The sequence below is a fragment of the Sebastes umbrosus genome, chromosome 12, assembly GCF_015220745.1.
Source record: "Sebastes umbrosus isolate fSebUmb1 chromosome 12, fSebUmb1.pri, whole genome shotgun sequence".
Taxonomy (NCBI): domain Eukaryota; kingdom Metazoa; phylum Chordata; class Actinopteri; order Perciformes; family Sebastidae; genus Sebastes; species Sebastes umbrosus.
Window position 1 is genome coordinate 26973252 of NC_051280.1, and position 11999 is coordinate 26985250.

At 39.9% G+C, this 11999-nt stretch overlaps 1 protein-coding gene across 3 annotated transcripts; it reads left to right on the top strand.

The window, feature by feature from the left end:
* The first annotated feature begins 1763 nt into the window (after positions 1-1763).
* hhatla (hedgehog acyltransferase like, a) lies at positions 1764-11588 on the top strand. 3 transcript variants are annotated; one of them, XM_037788652.1, is made up of 13 exons: positions 1764-1959; positions 3340-3467; positions 5285-5352; positions 5488-5601; positions 6295-6315; positions 6532-6726; positions 7429-7638; positions 7795-7966; positions 8164-8308; positions 8803-8838; positions 9288-9489; positions 9598-9739; positions 10432-11588. In XM_037788652.1, the coding sequence occupies exons 2-13, from the start codon at positions 3362-3364 to the stop codon at positions 10572-10574; spliced, it is 1554 nt and encodes a 517-aa protein (XP_037644580.1). In that variant the 5' UTR covers positions 1764-1959; positions 3340-3361; the 3' UTR covers positions 10575-11588. The 3 variants fall into 3 exon arrangements, with proteins under 3 accessions (XP_037644580.1, XP_037644581.1, XP_037644582.1); XM_037788653.1 differs by lacking the exon at positions 6295-6315 and having other exon boundaries at positions 1765-1959; XM_037788654.1 differs by lacking the exon at positions 1764-1959 and having other exon boundaries at positions 6295-6310; positions 6537-6726.
* Positions 11589-11999: the final 411 nt, after the last annotated feature.

Sequence of the window (11999 nt, forward strand, 5' to 3'; positions counted from 1 at the left end):
TTAGCTGACCAGACGAAGGTCTCTCCATGAATCACTGCTGATCCTAGTGTTGGCTTTTCCTGCCTCAGCCTCCTGACTGAGGCCGGAGGGAGACACCGGTAAACGGTCAGAGACGATAAAGAAACTCGCTGCGGAGCCCCGTCACTTCACAAGACACGGAAAACCTCTGTTGGGCTGGAGGAGCCTCAGCAGTTATTTCTGCACAAACGTCCACTGTACATTCACTAGATAGACAGCAGAGACTACGGCCCTGGAGACCAAAGCTACGGTCTCCCCTGCGTCCTTCGACCTTTACGCATATGCGCGCTCGCATTTGCGCGCGTGCATATGCAAGCACCGACCCGGGTGATTTATACGTGTAAGAAGTTACAAGCAGTCCCTTTAATGTTCAAATAACACATTCTTTTTCACATACTGTCTGTCTGAATATACCTGTATTTACCCTCTGTCAGAAACGCTCCGTTTTAGTGCATTTCAACGGAATGGCAACGGAATTGCGTTGCTAGGAAACAGTTTGGGTCCATGTTTACTTCCTGTCAGCTCATGTCATTCACATACACTGCTACAGGAAATAAACTACGACACATTTTGAATGTTTACGTTTAAAGCTGTGAAATTGTCTAAATATTGTAGATTTGTGACATCACAAATGGACAGAAATCCTGATGGCTTGTTTCAAACGCACAATTTATGAATACGGGCTGTGTGTATTTCTCCGTATATTAAGCGCTTCAATACTTTAAAAGTATGTATATAGCACTTAAACCTGCTTTATAATATAAGACATGAAAATCTTACTTTTTACAATATGGGACCTTTAAAGCTTCAGTAGGCAACACGTTTTTGGCATCATTGGGCAAAAATTCCATAATAACCTTTCAGCATATTGTAATTCACTCCTCATGGCTCTATTTTCAGGATTTAGAAAATCTAGCCTGTGACAGGAGACTTTGGCTAATCACAGGTCATTTCAGAGAGAGAGCGTTCCTACTGGTCTCAACATGGCTGATGTGTAACAAACTTTCTAATTTTACAGCTAAACAGTACACTACAAGATGTTTCTGAAAACATTTGAGGAGAGATATAGGCATTACAGTAACAGAATATTGCTTCATATTTGATCAGCACTGCCTAGTTTGACCGTTTGATCGGAGTCCGCAAGTGATTGACAGCTGCCTCCGTTGAATGAACAGCCAATAGGAATGCTCTCTCTCTGAAATGACCTGTGATTGGCCAAAGTCTCCCGTCACGAGCTAGATGTTTTAAAGCCTGAAAACAGAGCCATAAGGAGGTGCAGAAGTCTAGTTTTCTTTCAGAACACTTGAATTACAATATGCTGAAAGGTTATTATGAAATTTTTGCCTAATGATGCCAAAAATATTCTGCCTACTGCAGGTTTAATGAAAAAAAACTCAGTCGGTGATACATTTGCAGCAGTGTTTGTTATTTTTTAATATGTTTCATTTTTGTGCATTCTGTGATATTTGCTCATGTCTTCCTCTCAAGTCTAATCCATTATAAGAATCATCAGAGGTATAGTGTCTCTCTGATAATATGCATATACTGTAGATATGCTGCTATTGATTGATGCTTTCCTCCTCTCTTTTTTTTACCCTTTCTTTCTCCCACAGTGTTTCTGCGCTCCTGTAAGGTCTGATGGGCTCTGTGTGGACCACCCCTCACTGCGGTGCTGTAGTGAAGGATAAATATATCCCCCTCCTCTTCCTCCTCCTCCTCCTCCTCCTCCTCCCCCTCCTCCTCTTCCTCCTTTCGTTGAGTCCGCAACATCCTGACTGGCCGAGGTTGGTGATCGCAGGCAGCGGCAAGCCCCCACAAGACGGATGAATTAGAAAACCTGCTGTAACCACCACCACCACCGCCCCCTTTCTTCCTTTTACTCATTCTCAGTATTGAAGACACTGCTGCCCCCCCATCTTGACAGTGAGAAGCAGATACAAGGTTAGTAAAAACTGTTTTATTTGTACATTAAATATGAACAATCAATACAAAAAAAGCCTGTGTGTTCTGGGCTCTGTGTGCATGGAGCAGTGAAACAGTAAACCTGTATTTGGTATGCATGACGCCTTGCTGGGGTCCTGCTTAACCATGGTAACATCTTGGCATGGACAGGACTTTGTTAGTCCAACTCCTTTAACTTCAACTCAAAGTGTGTGACACACACACACAAACACACACACTCAGTGCGTTATTCACTGCAAAGTAACCTGTTTTCCTACTCCGATGCACCATTCTTGGTCATTCCAGTCAGTGCTTATTATTGTGTGAAGTGAGTCCCCAGCGCCTCTCAGATCACATAGCACTGCAGCTGCCCTGCTCTATACAGCAGACCAACTGCAAGAGCTATAATAGGAAAGGAGAGGTAGGGTTGCGCAGCTGACGGTGCTGATTCCGAGGAGCTCTGCAGTACTATTTAAGTCACTGCCCTGTCGATCCTAAAGGCTTATTGGAAAAATGTCACCTCCTTAAAGCACCTTGATCTGTATCTGTCATGATTAACCTGTGTTGATGTGTGCCTGGCATGCAGGGAGTTTCACATTTAATCATCATCATGAGTTTTTGCAGGTGTATAGGTTTTTTTTTGTATAGGCGTTAGACTGTTTTTCCACTGGGCTGTATTGTGAAATCATCAAGGGAATCTATATGAATGGTAGTGATGACTAAAGTGAACAATCTGCAGTAGTCTAAATACAACCTTCTCTGTTCTGTCCTCTTATTAAACCAGCCCAACCAGTATTTCTAAAACAAGGTTGTCAAACTGCATTCTTTCATACTGATGTCTCAACCTCTCAACTAAAACTTAACACTTTCCTTCTGAATAATGTATCAGTAGTATACAGTACAGTACTCTTTATGCAGAATGTCCCATTACAGAATAACATATATTATATTATTGCAATTATTAATTTATTAATGTGTTTATAACTTTAATGTTGCAGCTGGTAAAAGTGAAGCTCATTTTAATTACTTTTTATCTCATCTTATAATCATACTTGTATTTGTTGAGTACATTTCTATTATGAAGTTATCAACTAAATGTAGTGCAGTAAAAAGTACTTTTGCCTCTGAAATGTAGTGGAGTAGAAGTATAAAGTAGCAGAAACTGGAAGTTCTCAAGTAAAGTACAAGTACCTCAAACAGTATTTTAGTAAATGTAGGTGCTTTCCACTACTTTAACTAATGACATTTGAAAAACACTAAACATTGGTAAACCCTGCTCACACTTTAACAATCATTTAGACTTATCTGTTTGTCTTCATACTTCCGTTTGCCTTCAGTCAGGTCTAATATTGTGATGCTGATTGCTTTTCAACCCGTCAGGCTTCCAGTGTAAGGATTCACAATGGGGATCAAGGCTGCCCTCCCCAGATATGAGCTGTATCTCTACACAGCTGTGCTCGCCGTGGCCTTGATATGGGCAGGCAGTTGGATATCTGACGCTTCAAGTGGTGAGTGCACAAGAAATGTCCAAAGCACATACAACAATAACACAATGCTAGAGTTTATCGAAGCTCACTGAGGTCCATTCATATTCACTGGTATCAGAGTGAATGGACACTTTTGAGCAGCTGCTCCATTGCCTTACCAACTTTAAAAGTAAAAATTAGGGCTGTCAATCAATTAAAATATTTAATTGCGATTAATCGCATGATTGTCCATAGATAATCGTGATTAATCGCAAATTAATTACACTTTTTTGGACAAATATTGTCCAGAAACCCTCACAGGTACTGCATTTAGCATAAAAAATATGCTCAAATCCAAAGCAAACTCAGGACCAACAGGCAACAACAGCTGTCAGTGTGTCAGTGTGCTGACTTGACTATGACTTGCCCCAAACTGAATGTGATTATCATAAAGTGGGCATGTCTGTAAAGGGGAGACTTGTAGGTACCAATCGAACCCATTTTTATTCATTCTTTGAAAATGGCCATGATCGTTTTTTCTCGCCAAAATTTAGCGTAAGTTTGGAGCTTTATTTAGCCTCCTTTGCGACAAGTTTGTTTAGCATGGTTGGTACCAATAGATTCTTTAGGTTTTGTAGTTTCATATGATGCCAGTATTTACTGTATCTTCACTCTAGGTTTAAAACTGAGCCCACTTCAACCTAAAAATTGCAAATTTTGTTAATGCGTTAAAGAAATTAGTGCCGTTAAAACAAATTTGCATTGACAGCCCTAGTAAAAATACTCTAAAAACACACTTTCAGTCCAAATAAATTTCACTGAAAAATCACTTACCATGTAACAATGTCAATTTAGTATTAAAATGTGCTTAAAACACAACAACCCTGCCTATAATATCACTGCTCTATTTAATCTAAAACTGCATAGAACAAAATTAGTTTAGCAGACTAAAAGAGACCCCCCCCCCGTCCCCTCCTCTAAGGAATTCCTCCACGTTCCTATTAATATGAAGACAATTTATAGATGGTCCAATTACTCTCTAATTATTTGCCTGATGGACATATTTCAGACTAAGACTCAATCGCACTGAATCCTAAACCTTTCATGCTGAAATACTGCCAAATGTTTGCACGTACTCAGACAGTAAACTATCCTCTTCGCCCACTGATCTGAATGGACCGAGTGTAATCTGGTGAATGGTGCTGCCTGCCACAGTCTGTGCAGACAGATTGGCCAGAGCAGAGTCATGTTGTCGGTCATCATTTGTGTCCTGATTCTCTAGAAATGGTCATTCTTGGCCGCTCCGTGTGTGGGCATTTCTAACCGCTCAGGTCTGCATGCTACAGTACAGTAGCACCGCATATTCGTAATAGAAGCTTGGCTGAGTTCCCAGAAGTAAGAGGCTTTCCCTGACTGACCCTCACATTTTCATATCCTTTTTCATGTCCATTAGCGTAATCGGTGCAAAGCTGGAGGAGCGCCTGCCAGTCGCATTTGTTGCCACAAAACTGAATGCCTCAACATCCCTGCCATGATTCAGATTATTATCACACTATTGTTATTTTTATCATTTGTGTGTTAGCGTTTCACTCATGCAGTGAACTAATCTCCTACAACCAGATTACGAGCGTATGAGTGTAGATGTCAGCCTCAAAAATAGTACATTATGTAATATGTGATGTTATCAAATGGACTGAATGTGCTCTCACACCTTAAATTCACCGTGAATAATCCAACAATTACACCAAATATGTCTCCTATGTGACCATATATTGCTACGAGTTGAACATTTAAAACCTTATTGATTAAGCACTACATTTTGTTTGGTGAACATCCTGTTTTTTTTTTTCTTTATTCAGAGAATATAAACAGAAAGGCCTTCAAAGAAAGCGTGAAACCAGGATGGCATTACTTTGGCAGGAAAATGGTAAATTGCTCATATATATACTGTATAATCCCTTTGTGTGTCTCATTGTGTTCTATAATTGTATTTGCTGATGCCTTAAGATGTCAAAAGAGAGCAGCCGTTACATGTCAGTAATGCATCTTCCTTTCGCCACAGGACGTTGCGGACTTCGAGTGGATGATGTGGTTCTCTACATTCCGCAATCATATCCTTTTTGCTCTCGCCGGTCACGTTATCTTTGCCAAGATATTCACCCTGCTGGCTCCAAAGGTGCGTGCATGTGTGTGAACGGCCGCCGGCTAGCACTGTAATCTGATTTGCATACAGGTATAATGGCATGTCTCATATTATGTGTATATGTATTGTGTATGTATATACATATGTTTGGGTGTGTTTGAACACAAGCTTTGCTCCAATCACGGCCATATACACCAGATTTAATTTGATATGTGATATAAACATATTAAATGCAAAGCTGCATTGTACTGATGTAAACAATAGGCCTTGGGCTGTACAAGTAATTCAATTCTGTTCATTTCAATTCTGTTGTATTGAGCAAAATATCATTTGTCATACTGTATATTTACACCCCAAGGTCTAACACAGAATTGACTTGATGCATGAGCATGAGTTGCATCCTTAAAGTGTGACGTTGTCTGTTGAGTTGGGCTGTCCTCGACCGAAGAAATTCTTTGTCGATTGACCCTCACACAATTTTGTCGACCAATCGATTAGTTGATTTAATCGACAGATTTGTAAAACTGAGTTTCTCTGCAAAGAATCACACAAAATAAGTCCTTCGGCATGAAAAAAGCAGAAATAAATCCGTAATCGGCTAAGAGGAGGCAGCCCTACTGTGTGAGTGCACCAGTTATTCTTTCCTGTGAATATTTTTTGACATATTTAAAACAGTTTGATATGTTTTAAACATGTTTTCTGTCTTGTTCCATGCTTACAATGAAGATTGGTATAGATGGATGTAAGGTAACATTAATAAACTTGTGAATTTTATAACATTCGTCATGTGTTTCATTTAAACCACTAATACATGGACAGTAGATTTGTTTGTTTTCACCCCACAATCTCCATCCTAAAGTATATCCATTGTTGTTCTAATGCCATTCCTCACGTGTGTTGCATTGAATACAACTAAAGTACACGACTTGACGTCACGCTGACGCTGGCCCCTCTTACCCACAGCACAGATCCTTGATCTTTGGTGTGTACGGTGGTTTGGCAGTCCTGATCACGATGGGCTGGACCTTCATGGCTCTGGTGGTGTCTCACTGCATCATACTCTACAGCGTCGCCCTGATGAAGATGAAATGGCTGTGCTTCGTGGCCGGCCTTACCACGCTGGCCTCCCTCAAGCTGGAGCCCTATAACTCCTGGCAGGTGAGTGGCTGGTTCCAGGTTCAAAGTACAGTAGGCTCTACCACGCTTTAGATGCAGAAACACTGAATGCTTGATAGTCTGATATAGAATGAGCTGTGGGAATTTAAATGTTATAGCTCATTTTAAACAAATGCATTAAAGGAAGACTTTATTGATATATATACTGAATATGCACACATAAAATATGTTATTCTATGATGTTATATATAAATATATGTGCAGTATATTGCTCTATATGTACACACACATAAAATATGTTAAAATATATGGTGTTACATATAAATACATATTGATATAGATGCACGCACACAAAATATGTTAAAGTATATGGTTTTACATATAAATATATTTATTATATATATTTTTAGTATATTTATATTTTATATATTTAAGAGACAAATATATATATATAAATATATATACTGTATAACTTTTAATATAAATTTCAATAATGATAATGTAAGTAGTAACATAGTATTATATAGTGATATTGATAACATGATTCAATGTCATAAAGTGTTAGATGTGTTCCTACAACTTCTTCTACTACTCCTATTATAATAATAACAATAACAATAGTAATATATAATAGAGAACAAGGTGTGATGTAGTAAAGTGCTTGTTCCAATGCCTAGAGGTATTGTCCATAGTATGCAAAATGATGATGTTTTAGGCTCAGAATAACTCTGACTGTTTCTTCAGGAAGCCTTGGTGACCGGCTCTTTCGACCTGCAAGACATCCTGTTCTATGGAGGCTGCGGCTTCAGCATCATGCGCTGTATGAGCTTCGCTTTAGAGAACTGTGAAAAGAAGGATGGCAACTTCACATTCTCTGACCTGCTGAGATACAACTTCTACCTCCCCTTCTTCTTCTTTGGACCTATCATGACCTTCGACAGGTTTTATGCCCAGGTGAGGAGATTTAGGATTCAGTATAAAGTGGTGAAAAATGAGTATATGTGCCCACTCTAAATCCTCAAGGACCCAACCTGGTTAAACATCTGCTGAGATGCTGGGATGGTCATAACATTTCACAAAACAATGACATGAATGTTTTTAATTCCACAGGTGAACAACACCCAGCTGACCCGCAAGGACAGGGAGATGTGGAACATCACCTCCAAGGCCTTGTTACATCTGGGTGTTATCCTGGTGGTGGACGTCTTCTTCCACTACCTTTACATCCTGACAATCCCCAGTGACATGAAGCTGGTCGCCAAGCTTTCTGACTGGTGTCTTGGTGCGTTAGATATATTATGTTTCCACACTGTTTTCACCTATCTGTGGTCATTAGGGCTAATATCCAATATTGGCTCTATGCATCACTTTTACTCCAAGCTTTATGTGCTTTATCAAACATAAACTACCTCTTTAAGTAGAAGTTGATATATGACTACCATCAATGTACTAGCTTTGATTCCATGTGTACCTTTGCAGCTGGTCTGGCTTATTCCAACCTGGTGTACGACTGGGTGAAAGCAGCCATAATGTTTGGTGTCATCAACACTGTGGCTACGCTGGACCACCTGGACCCTCCTCAGCCTCCCAAATGTATCACCATGCTCTATGTCTTCGCTGAGACGTACGTGTGACTTGACTAATCTTAAAGAGGACTTATTGTGCTCATTTTCAGGTTCATATTTGTATTTTGGGTTTCTACTAGAACATGTTAACGTGCTTTAATGTTAAAAAAAACGCTTTACTTTTCTCATACCGGCTGTGCTGCAGCACCTCTTTTCACCCTCTGTTTGAGGGCATGCCAAAGTAACCGCTAGGCAGGTATTATGCAAATGTTTTACTTGGTGACATCACCACGTTACGGAAGAAAAGGTGGGACTTCCATCAAGCAGTTCAGGAGCAGTGTTTCTGTGGGGAAGAGTAACTCCCTTTGACGTGGACTTTGGCCTTTGTAACTTTGCAGACCTTTTACATGCACAAAAAAACTATGTAACACACTAAAGGGGAAAGCACAAAAATATAATAGGTCCTCTTTAAGAAATAATTTTTCTTTGTTGACCATGCATAATCGTGAAATTGTGTAAAAATGTTTACATGGAAAATGTCTGTCTTTTTTAGGCACTTTGACAGAGGCATCAATGACTGGCTGTGCAAGTGAGTGTTTGAGTTTAAAAATCATGGGTTTAAAGGTGCAGTGTGTAGGATTTGGCGGCATCTAGCAGTGAGGTTGCAGATTGCAACCAACTGAAACGTGTGTAGGAGAACTACAGTGGCTGACGGGTAAACGTGAAAACGCGAATGGCCCTATCTAGAGCCAGTGTTTGGTTTGTCCATTCTGGGCTACTGTAGAAACATGGCGGACTCTGTGAAGAGGACCCGCTCCCTATGTAGATATAAACGGCTCATTCTAAGCTAACAAAAACATTATTCTTAGTTTCAGGTGATTAAACACTAAAGAAAACATACTTATTAAAATGATATTCCATTTCTGCCAATAGATCCCCCTAAACGTTACACACTGTTCCTTTAAATGACAGAACCTACAATATATAGAGGACAATTTTGATTCTTCATCAAGTTGAATTTGAGCTGTACTTTTGCAGGTATGTTTATGACTACATTGGCCGGGATCACGATAAGATCTTCAGGGAGCTCCTGGCAACCTTCTGCACCTTCGCCATCACCACCTTGTGGCTGGGCCCGTGTGAGCTGGTTTACATCTGGTCCTTTTTCAACTGCTTCGGCCTCAACTTTGAGCTGTGGGTGGCCAAGTTTTTCTCCATTCCGCCATTTTCTACCATAGAGGTGAGAAAAATTAAGATAAAAAAAATCACTCGCAGTCAATATATGGAATTATGCTATGTGTAAATGTGTGGCATATCCTTTAATGCACCTGTGTCCAACTGCATCTAGGGAGCAATGGGTGAAGCCATGTCACGCAGGATCCGGGGTGTGTTCAATGCCGCCAACTTCTGGGCCATCGTCCTCTACAACGTTCTCTCCCTGAACAGTTTGGAGTTTGCCAAACTGGTGGGAAGACGGCTGATTTTCAAAGGTGGGGAACAACGAGAGTATATTATATCAAATCAAACTAAGGCTTTTCTGTCAGTTCTAGTCAAAGCAAGAACAACTCAGACAGACAAAAGCAACCAAATCTCTTCTTTCACATAGAATAAAAGAATATTAACAACAAACGTAGAGGTTGTTCACAAGGTTATCTATAGTTAAACATCTTACTCAGGGCACGAAGAAAGCTGCATTCCTTTAAAAGTCTTTTTAATAACATTTTTATGTAGACGAATATTTAAAAAAAAATAACTCTAATCACAGAGACTTTAAAAAGATGCCGAGTAAAAGTATGGCTTTTCCTGAAAAAATTATTATGATTGTAAATTAATTGTTACAAAATGTTGACGGGTCCAAAATGAATGTTTTGTTTATATCTATGGAAGATATCTAATGTCTGGTTCCCACCTCTAACAAGGCTTGTGAGCCGATAGTAAAACGATGTTGGTATCACGTGGTATCTCTGGGTCGTCAGTTAGTGTGGAAAAAATATGGATAAATGGCAGAGATTGACGGTAAGTGCCTGGCAACGACTCGTTGTGAAGTAAATGCAACGGAACGGAGGAGGAAGAATGCGACATCTAGTGGCTGAATTTTATAAATAGCATCTTTAAAGTCATACTTTCTTCTCCTTTTCCCCCCTTCACTTCCTATTTTTCCCTCTCTGTGATTTTCCTCCAGGTTTCCCTCTGTCCACCCTCTCAGTGTTATTCGTGACCTACTGTGGCGTGCAGCTGGTGAAGGAACGGGAGAGAAAACAAGCTCTGCTGGACGACCCGGAGCCGGCGAAGCCAATAGACGGGGGCAAAGAAAAAGCAGAATAAACGGACAGAAAAAGAACTGACTGTCGCATACTTTACGGTCAACACATTGTTCCATCCTCAGCCTTGCGAACTGCACCTAACCAGACTGTAACAGCCAGTCAGCTCCTTGTATTGTTCACAAGCCTGTGTGTGTTTTTCTTTCGCTTTTGCTTGTCAGAAGCGAGGCAATGTTTTGAACTGTGAAATATCTTCAAGTGCACTTGCTGTAGATAATCGCCACGTCCTTTGGCACAAATTCACCGATGGTGCATTTTGTATTTTACCTGAACAAAAGATTGTTTAACAAATGATAAGCCTGCTGAATATTTTATGCTACACCTAATAGTATATATAAAGATATACAGTATTGTAAAGGAACAACTACTTGTGTGGTTGTCTCCTGTGTTAATTTTTTTTTTCTTCAGATTTGGATATTCTTACTTTTTTTAAAAAATCATCGTCAATATGATTATTTTTAGTCAGAATAGTGTCTCAATTTTGCTGTAGACAATGTTTAACCATACTAAAGACTTGATAAAACTTGAAATCAGGGTGCCAGGTGTGGAGCGCAATGAAGAAAACAAACAAAGGGTGCTGTGGAGGTCCTCCACATATAGCTTGCAGCTGATTGTGATGTATATTTGCTCTACTGTCACTAAGCAATTATGCAAGTCACAATGTAGTCTATTTTAAAGTTGATGGAGAATGTATTAGATCTCTTATAATGTTGTAAAACTGAATGTACAGAGAACGACAGCTTTACTCCACTACCATACAGGAGATTACTGGGGGTGGGTGTGACATTTCAAGCATGTCTTCCCTCCACCCACATGATTCATGAGGCTCGCCATGAAAGGCAATATGGGTCACTCTCTTATCCTGCCTGTCACCAAAACCTGCTGTCTGTCCTCAGTGCAGCGGCCAGAGAGAGAAAGAAGTTTATGCAGATTGCCTTTTTCTCATTGTGGGGTTTTTATTCAACGGTGTCGTTTCGAATGTTTGACTTGGAATAAAGTTTTGTTTCATCCAAAAGTGACAAAAGTTTGTTTTCATGCGGTATGGAGAGGAGACTAAAATGGATGTATTGTCGTTTGCTTGGATGTAGAAGCACAAAATATTGTAACAATTTAATTTTGTTTAAATCAGTGGTAATGCTTTAAAGCAGCAGTGGGTAGAAATGGAGCAAATTTGATTAAATAGTTAAGTTATTTTTTATAAAACGGTCACTATATCCTGACAGTAGTGCATGAGACAGGTAATCTGAAAAAAAATCATGTGCCTCTGTGTCCCCCGGTCCTCCTAATGGCATTTGCAATATTTCACAGACCGGAGGAAAACAACCAATCAGAGCTGACCTGGAGCCTGCCGTCTCCGAGAAGCTGTCAATCACTCACGAACTGCGATCAAACGGTCAAACTAGGCAGCGCTTAACAAATATGAATCAAT

Bases quoted from the DNA above. Each gene is read 5' to 3' on its own strand.
- hhatla (XM_037788652.1), top strand. From the start codon at position 3,362: ATGGGGATCAAGGCTGCCCTCCCCAGATATGAGCTGTATCTCTACACA. The intron at 7,639-7,794 runs GTGAGGAGATTT...TTAATTCCACAG, and splicing joins TCGACAGGTTTTATGCCCAG to GTGAACAACACCCAGCTGAC. The intron at 9,490-9,597 runs GTGAGAAAAATT...AACTGCATCTAG, and splicing joins CGCCATTTTCTACCATAGAG to GGAGCAATGGGTGAAGCCAT.